This window comes from Vipera ursinii, assembly GCF_947247035.1.
Source record: "Vipera ursinii genome assembly, chromosome: 1".
NCBI classification, from domain to species: domain Eukaryota; kingdom Metazoa; phylum Chordata; class Lepidosauria; order Squamata; family Viperidae; genus Vipera; species Vipera ursinii.
This window is the reverse complement of record NC_139512.1, coordinates 162,273,775-162,286,159: the sequence shown is the minus strand read 5'-3', so window position 1 is coordinate 162,286,159 and position 12,385 is coordinate 162,273,775. Positions and strand designations below refer to the sequence as shown.

Sequence of the window (12,385 nt, the reverse complement as noted above, 5' to 3'; positions counted from 1 at the left end):
GAGTTTCAGTTTGATTTTTTTTCAAGAAGAGAAGCAATATGCAATTAAACCAACAATAATAATAATGTGTTGTTAAAACTCCAGCCTACATGGAATAATTTGACCTATTGTACATTTTATTTGGAAATAAATCTCATGAATCTTTCTTTAAATAACCTGAGTAGGATCTGACTGCTTGGTTTTAATTTTTTCACATTGTTTATAAAGATTTGTTGTACCAAAATATTAGATCTTGTTTCATTTCTGGTTTATACCATAAATGAGATTTGGGGCAATAGATACATTAAAATAATGGTTTAAAATTTTGTCAGACTTTCATTTCTATACATTTTCCCCCACAGATTACCATGGGTGATTTTGAAAAGGGTAAAAAGATCTTTGTTCAGAAATGTTCACAATGCCACACAGTTGAAAAAGGTGGAAAGCACAAGACAGGCCCTAATCTCTGGGGACTCTTTGGCCGGAAAACAGGGCAATCTGCAGGATTTTCTTATACAGAAGCAAATAAGAATAAAGGTAAATTATGTAGATAAATAGGCATAACGGTGGGAGCAATTTGATGAAATTAGCATTATAAAAAATTTGGGTCAATATTAAGTTATTTTAAAATTGGCTCCAGAATCGGGGAAAGAAAAATGGCAATTAGTGATTACTTCCCATTTTAAAATAAGTTGTTGGATGTCTTCCAAAAATGACTTTCTAATATACTGTATATAATGGTAGAGTAAGAATTTGCTGCACTCTTTAATTTTGGCAAACTATTTCCCAAACATCCTTGGTTAGTATGTTAGTCACCGGTTTCTGAGAGGTTCTTCATTTCTGTGGAGGTGCACACTCTGTTTCTTTAGGGAGTATCTATGATTTATGTTGGATGTTTAAGATATTATTAGATTAATAGTACATTATGGTGTGCTATGCATCTACTTAGGCCAATGCTACAAGAATTTCTGTCAGAACGGTGCCTTGCTTTCAGTCCTATGTAGCAAAGATCAACGATGGAGCTTGACAGTTTGTAATATACTACGGGTAGTTTGAGCTGGCCAGGAGCCTATGTCAGTGCAGATTTTTATTTTTTTACAAATGTCACTTAATGGGAAAATATTAGTTATATTAAGCTGCAATTCTAGGTCCATCTGGGAGGAAATCTTCACTGCACGTATGTTTCAATCATGGTGCCTGACTTAAGCTTTCTATATTCAGAAGCTAGATATTGGGTCCTTCTTTATATGGAGCTGCCCTTGAGGGCTATTCAGAATAGTGCAAAATGTAGCTGCCTGCTTGCTGACAGACGAAACGCATTACAGGACAATAGCATTTTCATCAGGAGATTTGCACTGGCTGCCAACTTGCTTTCAAATCAAGTTGGAAGTGCTGCTTATTACTTATAAAGCCCTTTATAGCTTTAGGGACCATCTTACATTTGGGAACATCAGCAGAATCCCCATTTAATATGCGGTGGCCAAGAAAGCAAGCAGTAGGTACCTAATTCCTCAGTATTATGCCCCCACCCATCCAGGACATGATCTCTTGGAACAACTTGCTCCCTACCCAAAGTTAAACTCGCTCCTTCCCTTTTAATATTTAGACAGGCTGTTTTTCCTTATCCTGGAGCTTTGGATACTACAGAGTATGCCAAGACCTGGCTCTTCCCCCAAGCATTAGGCTAGGATGGGATTGACCTGGGAGACTGGTGCCTGGGATCTGTTTTTGTTTTTATGGATTTTTGTGAGCCTCTTAGAATCTTTAGATGAGATACGCACCATAAAAAGTCTTTTAAAAGAATGAAAACTTGCAATTTAAGAATAGCAATTCATTGGCTGTCTGATTGTTAATGATGCTATTGTTGGTATGTTTCATAATGTTACAAAGATATGACGTTTTACATACTGAATATTTTTGGACTATTACTATTTTTATTATGCTGTGAGTTGCCTCGAGTCTTGGATGGATACAGAGATTATGTTGTTGTTGTTAGTTGCGAAGTCGTGTCCGACCCATCGCGACCCCATGGGACAACATGCCTCCAGGCCTTCCTGTCCTCTACCATCTGCTGGAGTCCATTTAGGCTCACGCCTACTGCTCCAGTGACTCCATCCATCCACCTCATTCTCTGTCGTCCCCTTCTTCTCTTGCCCTCAACCTTTCCCAGCATTAGGCTCTTCTCCAATGAGTCCTTCCTTCTCATTAGGTGGCCAAAGTATTTGAGTTTCAATTTCAGGATCTGGCCTTCTAAAGAGCAGTCAGGGTTGATTATATAAATAAAAAAAACATTATTGTAATGTAATGAAAATAAAACTTATTACAATTTGTTTACAGTGCAGTGTCTTATTGTTCTTTCACTGTTGTACAGAAATATAGAACTATTATCATTATTCACAATATATACAGCATATACTATACACACACACACACACACACACAAACACACCATTACCTTAATCAATTTCATGGGATGGATATGTGTGCTTCTGTGTGTATCCTATGAAATTGCTCAGGGTAATGGTTTATTTTCATGTACTATATCCCTACAGGAAACTCAGCTAATTATTTTAATGACTGAACAGGAATTTGAACTGGGTTTCTGATCCCTCCTAACTACATTTTTTCCCTTTTTCTGCTGTGACGGCTTGCATTGTGATAGCTAAATCAGATTGCTGAAATTCCCCTGCTGTCATTGCTGGTTATTTAGTTTATTCTGACAACTTATACAGAGGGTGGCTAGATTCTTTATACACCAGTATCTTACCTATGTCAGCTTTGTACTGACACATCTTATGGCAGTTGGGCTTTCTTTTTCTTTTTCCATTTACCTATTTTCAGCTGTTGAAGAAGGCAGATATTGTTAATTGCTGTCACTTACGTTTGCTTGTCTAGAGAAAGTTATTTGAATTGCATTAAGATTATTCGCATGGTTTGCTGAGCAGGAAGCACTCCTTTCATGTTGTTTATGTTTGAGTTCTAATTCCAAGGGTATACCGGTACTTACTTGAAAGATTTACATGAACATAAGTTCAAATTAAATAAGCCTAAATATGGATAAGAAGGGAAGTTATACATTTGATTTAGAAAGACTTGGACTGTATCCAGCTTTATCTGTTTCTGACAGAATAGTATCGACTAGCGCAATAGGTGCTTTTCCTCCGTTTTATATCATATAGACTGTCATACTTAATTCTCTCAATTTATTCTATGTATGTCTCTACCGTACTTATTTATGAGCACATTATAAATAAATCTGCTAGTATTTGGGGACATATACAGGATTGCAGTGACGAGGCATCGAAGGGAAATTCCATTACATGGGGGAGTTCTAGTTGTATAACACTGAACACAGCATTAAATATATATCCCATATATTTAGGGGAGGAAATGAGTCCCTAATCAGCTTTGTAACAGAACATTGGCTGCAACAACTGGAAATTGTACTCCCAATATAATTGAAGGGCAACAAGTAGGAAAAATATATATGTTGTGTGTTATATTTTAAAGGAAATATGATCCTACTTAACGAAAAAATAAGTGAAAGGTTTGACTCAAATAAGTGTGGTTATCAGTCTTGACAATTTATTCTAGTTATGTTTTGTTAATTATTACTATATAATGCTGATTATTTTATTGTGTAATAATATATATAATTGTTTGATTATATTAGAAAGATATCCCATATGTTTTTTGATATCAAAATCAGAAACCTAATTCTAGATTCTGAAATGTTTACTTAAATAATACAACTAAAATATTGACTAGTTCAGGAATCAGTATTAACTTTGGTTTAAAACCTGTAACTGGTTGGTTACTATTATGATATTAATAGAAATAGATATTGCATAATTATGTATATTTTTCAGGTATTGTCTGGAATGAAAATACACTGATGGAATATTTAGAGGATCCAAAGAAATATATTCCTGGAACAAAAATGGTCTTTGCTGGCATTAAAAATAAAAATGAAAGAGCAGATCTCATTACATATTTAAAAAAGGCAACTTCATCATGAAACATTGTAGTTTCTGAATACCAAAATTTTCAGTATGGTGTTTTATTATTGTTCTGGCAGGGTCTTATTAGTTATTGTCTTAAAGAAAATAAAAATATTTCTTTAAAAATTAAGGGGAAATAGTGTCTTTTCTTTTTACACACATATATCCCAATAAAAGTCAGTTGTTCCTTTTATTTGTTTACAGTATGCATAGTTGTTCCTATTACAGACTTGTCAGTTTCAGATAAAAAATTAAAAAAACCTGGAGGTTTAGTAATGGTGGATAGACAGCTTAGATATATCTCCGTGGAAGTTGATTTTTGAGAGTGATTGTGTTATTTAATTAATAGAACAGAGAAAATAAAAAATAAGGTCATGGAGATACCTATTACCCTCTCCAATTGTTTCATCATATTTTTTATAATAAAGCAATTAAAAAGCTTTTTTTATTTTTAAAACAATTATTAAGTTCTCCAGAAATGTTGTCGAGTAATACATTTTGCTGCAATAAGTAAATAGTCAATCAGTCCTTATTTTTAAGTGAAACATTGGATCATATTAATAGATACAAATACCTATGTCTGAAGACCCTGTTTTGTAATAATTCTGATTTAACTAAAAAAATCTGAACCAAAGTCATTAAAAATTCTGTAGCAGAAGGTTACTAACTTATTGCATGTCCACAAAAGAGGTCCCTTTTGTGTATAGTCCCTCCAATAGTTTGAAGACTGTATAGTGTACGTGCTAATTAAGCAGGGATTAAAAACTACTTGTGTAACTTCTTCAGTTGCAAATCTTGGATAGTGACCAAAATAAAATCTAATTTCCATAACAATTGTCATTTTGGTTCATCTACTGAATTGCTTAAATCAATATCCCAAGCACTGTTTCAGCCAAATGAGCATCCCCATCTTGATTTGCAATAATAGCATATATATCTTGGACACTGCAATATTTCTTTTGATAGTGCCAAATGATTTTATATTAAGTTCTCAATGAATAGGCAAGTAGCAGGGGAGTGTTAAAAGTGATGCCAAAAAACCAAGGCAACCTGTACTGTGTTCAATTTTGCCTTTATTACACCGGCTGGTATCAGTATAAAACCATTTATCCTATAAAAATATAATTCTTAGATAATTTTAATTGAATTAATCCATATTGATGTTTCCCTCAAAAAATAAATGCTGGGATGCTAAGAGGGGAGATGTTACATATCAATGTAAAACACTTCCCATTGCCCATTTGAAAATAGCCTTGGTAAAGGCATTATTAAATTTTATCTATCTTAGGCTGAAAAAGTACTGTATATCATTTTAAAGATGTCAGGTAATGATTCAATGCTTAGGCAGTCTTCTAATACAAATGGAATCATGATTTGTGCTGCTTGGTAATAGCTTTTAAAATTTGGAACCTCCCTGCCTCCTTGTTTTTGTGGTCAATATAAAATCTTCTATTGATTCTTAGTTTCTTAGAAGTAAAATATTTTTATAGTATTATTGTAATGTTTTGTCTGGAAATTCTAATGGATGGGTTTGAAACAAGAAATTAAGACTTGAAATAACGTTCATTTTAATAGTTGCTATCCAGTAAAGTATTCAAATTTTGTTTCGTCTGACTTTTCATTTACCCCCCCCAAGCTGCATTAAAATTATTTAATTGTTTAATTAATTTGTTTGCTGCCCATCTTGCCACAAGGTGACCCTGGGCGATTTAAGTTAAATGTAAATGTAAAATTATTCCCAAATACTTTTAAAATATTCTTAGTAATGTTGATCCATGGGTATTTTTAAGGATTTGAATGCAGTTGGGATTCTTAAAGCATTTGATATCACTCTCTGAGTGGAAGTACATCAAATATTTTTTGAAAATTCAGTGAGCAGCCTAATACCTGTGCAGTCCAAGATTTCTTCTTAATATGTTTGGCTGAAGAGCTAGGAATCAACAATGTAAATACCATGTCACCTGCAAATAAGATTAGTAAATATCAATTCCCAAATTTAATCTCTTGATTGTTAGCCTACCATGCAATTGTTAAAACTTCTAAAGCCAAATTAAATAAAGAGTTGATGGCTGCCTCATTTAATTCCTCTCAAAATCACAATCATAATTGCTGAGCCTCATCTTTGCGTCTGTGTTAATGTAGAATTGATTAACCGTGTTAAGAAAGTAAGGTCCAAATTTACATTTCTTTTAATACCTGCTTTAAAAGATAGTCCCCTCCTGAGAATTCAATACCTTCAATATATCCAGTGAATATTTAACTAAAGGAATCATGTTTGCTTTCCTAAAAGGTATGATATTTAACCTTTTCTTAACAGGTATACATATATTTCTTTTTGGAATGAAAGATCTAAAAGAATAATCCAAACTTTACATAATCGTATTTACAATAGATTTGTACATAAGTTTGCCAGTATTTTTTTTGCATATGATTTATAATCTACATTGAGAAGTGAAATAAGTCTGTAAGAAGTTAGCTCCTGTGGCTCTTTTCCCAACTGGTATTGGTTGGCAACGGTGGCACCGGCAGCACTGGAGCTGAAGTAGAGGCCCAGGGCTTCAGCAGTCTCAGCCAGCTGCCACTACCCCCAGGACTCTGCTTCAACTCGAGTCTTGCCATTGCTGCCAAGGATTGCCACCTCATATGCTGCACCATAATCAGCTACCTCAGTGCCATGGTGCACAGCCCCACCTACTCCTGCCACCCTGTGCTCTACAGGCCCTAGCACCCCCAGCTGATCTTTGCCGTCATCTTCCTCCTGCTGCTTACAAGGCACGTCCGACCTGGCTGCTGGCTGCACCAGGCCTTCTTCTTCAGACCATAAGCACTTCTCTCCAAATCACACATTGCCTTCTCACAATGCTTCAGAGCACTTCGGAGGTCTTCGAAAAGCTTACAATAAGGCCACACCTGCTCCTCTCGCAACAACCAACAACAACTTTATTGCCACTTTGAATCTACAATGTACAATCGGCATACATCAAAATGAAATTTCGTTGCATACAGCTCTCAAAAGGAGACCACCTCCAATATACACTCCTTGTTCGTGGCCAACTCAAGTTTCAGATCATCCATTTTGGTATCTAGGGAGTGAACAGTGGCAAACAGGACAAACTCAGGAGGAAGACAATAGGAGAAGTGCTCAGTGATGTTGCAAGGAGGGATGTATAGCGTCTACCTTTAAAATGACACATGCAGTTCAGCTTCCTTTTTAAAAGTTCAGGTCACACAAAAACTGGTTGATAGTAAAAACACCGCACAGGATAACGCTACTGTAAAAATAAAGACATTTTCCCTCCCTTCCTTCCCCAAAAGGTTGTAAGTGCAGGCAGCCTGCCAAGTGCCCGAATTTTGATCATGTGACTACACTGTCATTGCAATGGCCGTAACTGCAGGGTCTAGGCATACGTACAGGTAAGTGTGAGTTACGACCACAATTGAGCCCCAAATTTATGTTGCTAAGTGAAACATTTGTTAAGTGAGTTTGCCCCATTTTACGACTTTTCTCATCACAGTTGTTAAGTGAATCATTGCATTAGTTAAGTTAGTAACATGATTGTTAAGTGAATCTGGATTCCCCATTGACTTTGTTAGTCAGGTCGCAAAAGGAGATCACATAACGCCAGGACACTGCAACCGTGATAAATATGAACCCCTTGCCAAGCATCTGAATTTTAATCATGTGACCATGGGGATGCTACAGTGGTCATAACTGTGAAAAACGCTCATCTTTTTTCAGTGCCATTGTAACTTTGAATGGCCATTAAATGAAGTGTTGTAAATTGAGGACTACCTGTACTATTTAACGCTGCCATAACTTCAAACAGTCCCTGAGTCATTAACCAAGGAATCCATTTATATTTTAACCTGTTTATATTTGGTTTTTTTGTGTTGTTTTCATTGTTGTGACCTGCCCAGTTACATAGGTAAGATTGGGGGGGGGGCTATACAAATTCAAATATATGAAATAATGTAATATCCATATATCTGTTTGGTCTGAGAGGTTAAGAAAATGAAGAGATCTGTGTATATCATTCTAAATATGGCATACTGTATGTTGGAAAAGTCTTAATTTAGGATCATTAACTTTGATCATAACCATAGTTAAATTAGAAACTTTAGAACTTTTACCAGCATTTTCATTTCTTCTGGGCAGGGTTGCGTTGTCCCAACAGAACCACCGCAGACTGTTCAAAGAACAGTGGCAATTGTGCCTAGGAGGGCTTTTGCATAGCTTTTTTTAAAAATTTATTTATTTTTAATTCCATTTATATCCCGCCCTTCTCCGAAGACTCAAGGCGGCTTACAAGCTTAGCAGTAGCCTTCATTCTATGTATATGCCTGCTTATTAGGGCTTTTGCACACACACACCCTAAAGCGGCATTATTACAAAGTCAGCTTAATTGCCCCCAACAATCTGGGTCCTCATTTTACCTACCTCGGAAGGATGGAGGGCTGAGTCAACCTTGAGCCTGGTGGGACTCAAACCTGCACTAATGGCAGGCAGCTGGTGTTACTTAAGGAGGCATTAGCCCACTGCTCCACCAAGGCTCAAGGCTTTGTGTTGTGCATCACAATTGCATCCTTTCCTGGACAGAGAAGCTCTGCTCATACCTTTGTCACCTGTTGAATGGACTACTGCAATATGTTGTGCGTTAGGCTGCCCTTGAAGAGCATCTGGAAGCTGTAGCTGGCATAAAATACTTTGAGTATTACAGACGTTTATTGACTTGTGCACGTTACAACTCTGCTCCATTAGCTGTACTGGTTGCCAATGTTTATGGTTTAATTCAAGGTGCTGATTATCATCCGTAAAATACTGTAAACCAAGAGTCACTTTGTGGTTGAGATGGGCAGCAAATAAATATAATAAATAATTCCAGGAATAGGGCAAAGTTATTTGCAGGACAACCTCTCTGATCTTTACCCATCGCATGAGAACCAACCGGAGAGGCATATTACGGTTTACATTCAGTAAGAAGTACCATCATTCTAGCCACACCCAGGAAGGGAGTCTTTTTGCCATGGTACCCACTTATGGGACATCAGTTTAACCCCAACCCTGTTGGTTATTTGCAAGGCCCTGGCGATGTGGCTGTGATCCTGGGCATGGGGCTCAATCAGTTGGGACCTGTGAAATGGTTGTATTGATTGCTTTTCTATTTGTTGCTTTTATCTCCACTGACAAGTTCCAATTTATTTTGTACTTTGGGGTATTTTCTACTGTTTTTTTTAATTGTTGCTAGATAGCCAGATTCACCTGTTTAGCATAAGTGGACATATAAATTGGAATAAATAAATACGCTAGAATCAATAAATGATAACTTATGCCAGTTATAACCCTGGACCTCTGAAGAGAAATATTATTGAACTAGAATGGTATGGCCTTTGCCCTGGTTAAAACATTAGAAATCATAGTGGTTGATAATAATAATAATAAAGGCAGTATTGCTCTTCCTAACTTCAATAATTGAGAATATTATTATTATAATTTTATTATTATTATAATTTTATTTATATACCGCCCTTCTCCCGAAGGACTCAGGGCAGTGAACAGGGCAGATATATAAAAAATACAAAAATACAAAAGTTAAAAAATATTAAACATATGCCCAAGCTAAAAACAGTAAATACATATATTAAAAGTGACAATAAAAACCCCAACCCATCCCCCATCAGGCCAAGCCGGCTTGTTCAAATAAATGTGTCTTCAGCTTGCGACGGAAGGAGCGAAGGTCGGGCGCCATCCGGAGCTCAACCGGCAACCGATTCCATAGCTCCGGGGCGCCCACAGAGAAGGACCTCCCCCTGGGGGGCCACCAACTGACATTCTCTGATCGGTGGCACCCTGAGGCCCTCTCTGTGGGAGCGTACAGGGCGGAGGGAAGTTGATGCCGGCAGCAGGTGCTCCCTGAGGTACTCCGGCCCCATGCCATGTAGGGCCCTAAACACCATTACCAGTACCTTGAATCTCACCCGGAAGACAACTGGTAACCAATGCAGCTCACGGAGCAGAGGTGTGACATGGGAGTATCGGGAGACTCCCAACACAACTCTCGTGGCTGCATTCTGTACCAGTTGGAGCCTCCGGGTGGTCCTCAAGGGCAGCCCCATGTAGAGAGCGTTGCAGTAGTCCAGACGAGAGGTCACAAGCGCATGAGTGACCGTACATAGGGCATCCCGGTCTAGATAGGGCCGCAACTGGCGGACCAGGCGAACCTGGGCGAAGGCCCCCCTAGTCACGGCCACCATGTGATCTTCCAAAGTAAGCCATGAATCTAGGAGGACTCCCAAGTTGCGAGCCTTATCTATGGGGGGGTAATAGTTCACCCCCCATGGAAAGAGATGGAATATTCTGGATATCCCGGGATGCCGGTATGCACAGCCACTCAGTCTTGTCGGGGTTGAGTTGAAGTCTGTTCCTCCCCATCCAGATCCGAACCGCCTCCAGACAACGGGACATCACGTCGAGGGCATCACTAGGGTGGTTTGGGGTCGAAATAAAAAGCTGGGTATCATCGGCGTACTGATGATACCCAACTCCAAAACCACGAATGATCTCACCCAGCGGTTTCATGTAGATGTTGAACAGGAGAGGCGAGAGGACCGAGCCCTGAGGAACTCCACAAACGAGAGACCTCGAGGTCGACCTCTGCCCCCCTTGTCATGTTGACTTTAAGGTCCGTTTAAAAGCTGAGACTAGTGCAATATTTGATTTTTTTGCTTTCTGACATGAAGTGTAGAAGAGCACATAAAATATTTCAGGTGCAGTAATATAGCAAGACACAGGGCTTTTGAAAAGCTTCTCTTAGTAAACATCTATAGTATTAACCCAGATGGATATATTTTATTCTTCTTAAGACCCTGCTCTAACTGAGATTTCACTTATTTTTATTTAAATCTATCAAAAAACTCCTCTTTTATAGGAGCAGGCAGAAATTGAGCAACAAAAATGTTTGAACTAATCCTAGTCCCTAATTATCACCTCTTGAAGATTTTGTTCACATATTCAGTTTCAATTAAGAAATCATCAGAAAAAGAAGAAAAATTCTCCATTAATTCCATCAAGTAAATTTGATTAGGAACATTCTTAATGCCAATCACAAAACTTTTGTTCCGTATAGCTGAGACACCAGGAAGTTAACGCAATTTTTCACAACATTGATTGTCCCATATTGTTTTCTCCTGGGTTTTCATTTGATCCTCTCGGTTAGAGACTTTGTATTGGATCTGCTTAAGGGTGTTATTAGTCTCTGTAGTTGTTGTTTGAAGAAAAGAGACAGATTCAGGATTTCTTGCCACATAAAATTATAAATTGGAAGATCTGCTTTTGAAAGAACAGATGGGAATGACACAGCTGGAGCTGCAATAGAAAATTTCTTGGCTTCAGTTGACATAATAAGAGCAAAGCAATCAGCTATAGTGAAATATTACAATATAAACATCCCTAATTTACCAGATTGATGAAATACTGTATAGGGCTAGGCACTACAGGATTTAATGTTAATTTAAGGAGAAAATAACCAGAAGAGGAGAGTCATGAGCTCACATCACTATCTCCAACCAAAACTCCTACCTCAGTGGAAGGGTACTGTGGAATTTCACCAAGATACATATGGCAGACCATCTTATTTCTGAAGTCTGACAAGGATTGCAGAAGGAAGCAGAATACAAGGCACCTTACAGGGAACACAGTAGCACTTACAAGTTTGCTTTACATGCAGAGAATCTACACTTCAACTGTTATCTTTTATTCAGAGGAGGATTTTTTTGGTGAAATCAATGGAACAAGTGACCATCCTGGTAAAATAGTCCTGTTTGTCCAGTTCATTTTTAGGGCTAAATATCTGGAGCATGGATGAAGATCAGTATTCCTTTTTCCTAATGTGCATTTATAAGCCAGATTACGAGCCTGTCAGTTCTATATTGAATTAGCTACATCTAAGATGCACCACATCTTTCAAAAATCCTGGAGCATCGGGGAAGTACCTGAAGATTGGAAAAGGGCTGATGTGGTTCCCATGTTCAAGAAACGGGGAAAAACGGACCCAGGAAATTTAACATCAATACCTGGGAAGATGCTAGAAAAGATGATAAAAAAACAGATCATGCCAAACCAATCTTATTTCATTCTTCGACACAATGACTAAACTAATAGACCAGCATAATACTGTGGACGTAGTATACTTAGACTTCAGTAAGGCATTTGATAAAGTAGACCACAACCTACTCCTTGGTAAGCTAGAAAAAGCTGGAATAGACATCATTATCAGATGGATCCTAGCTGGCTGGAAAACCGTAGTCAAAGACTAATCCTCAACGGCACTACATCCACATGGAGAGAAGTAAGCAGTGGGGTACCACAAGGTTCCGTCTTAGGCCCAGTACTCTTCAATATCTTCATC

At 37.8% G+C, this 12,385-nt stretch overlaps 1 protein-coding gene across 1 annotated transcript; it reads left to right on the top strand.

The window, feature by feature from the left end:
• Window positions 1–347: 347 nt before the first annotated feature.
• LOC310632533 (cytochrome c iso-1/iso-2) lies at window positions 348–3,997 on the top strand (the record flags this gene model as incomplete). The annotated part of the gene is made up of 2 exons (XM_083349766.1): window positions 348–516; window positions 3,849–3,997. 2 exons carry the CDS (start codon window positions 348–350, stop codon window positions 3,995–3,997), a joined length of 318 nt encoding a protein of 105 aa, XP_083205892.1.
• Window positions 3,998–12,385: the final 8,388 nt, after the last annotated feature.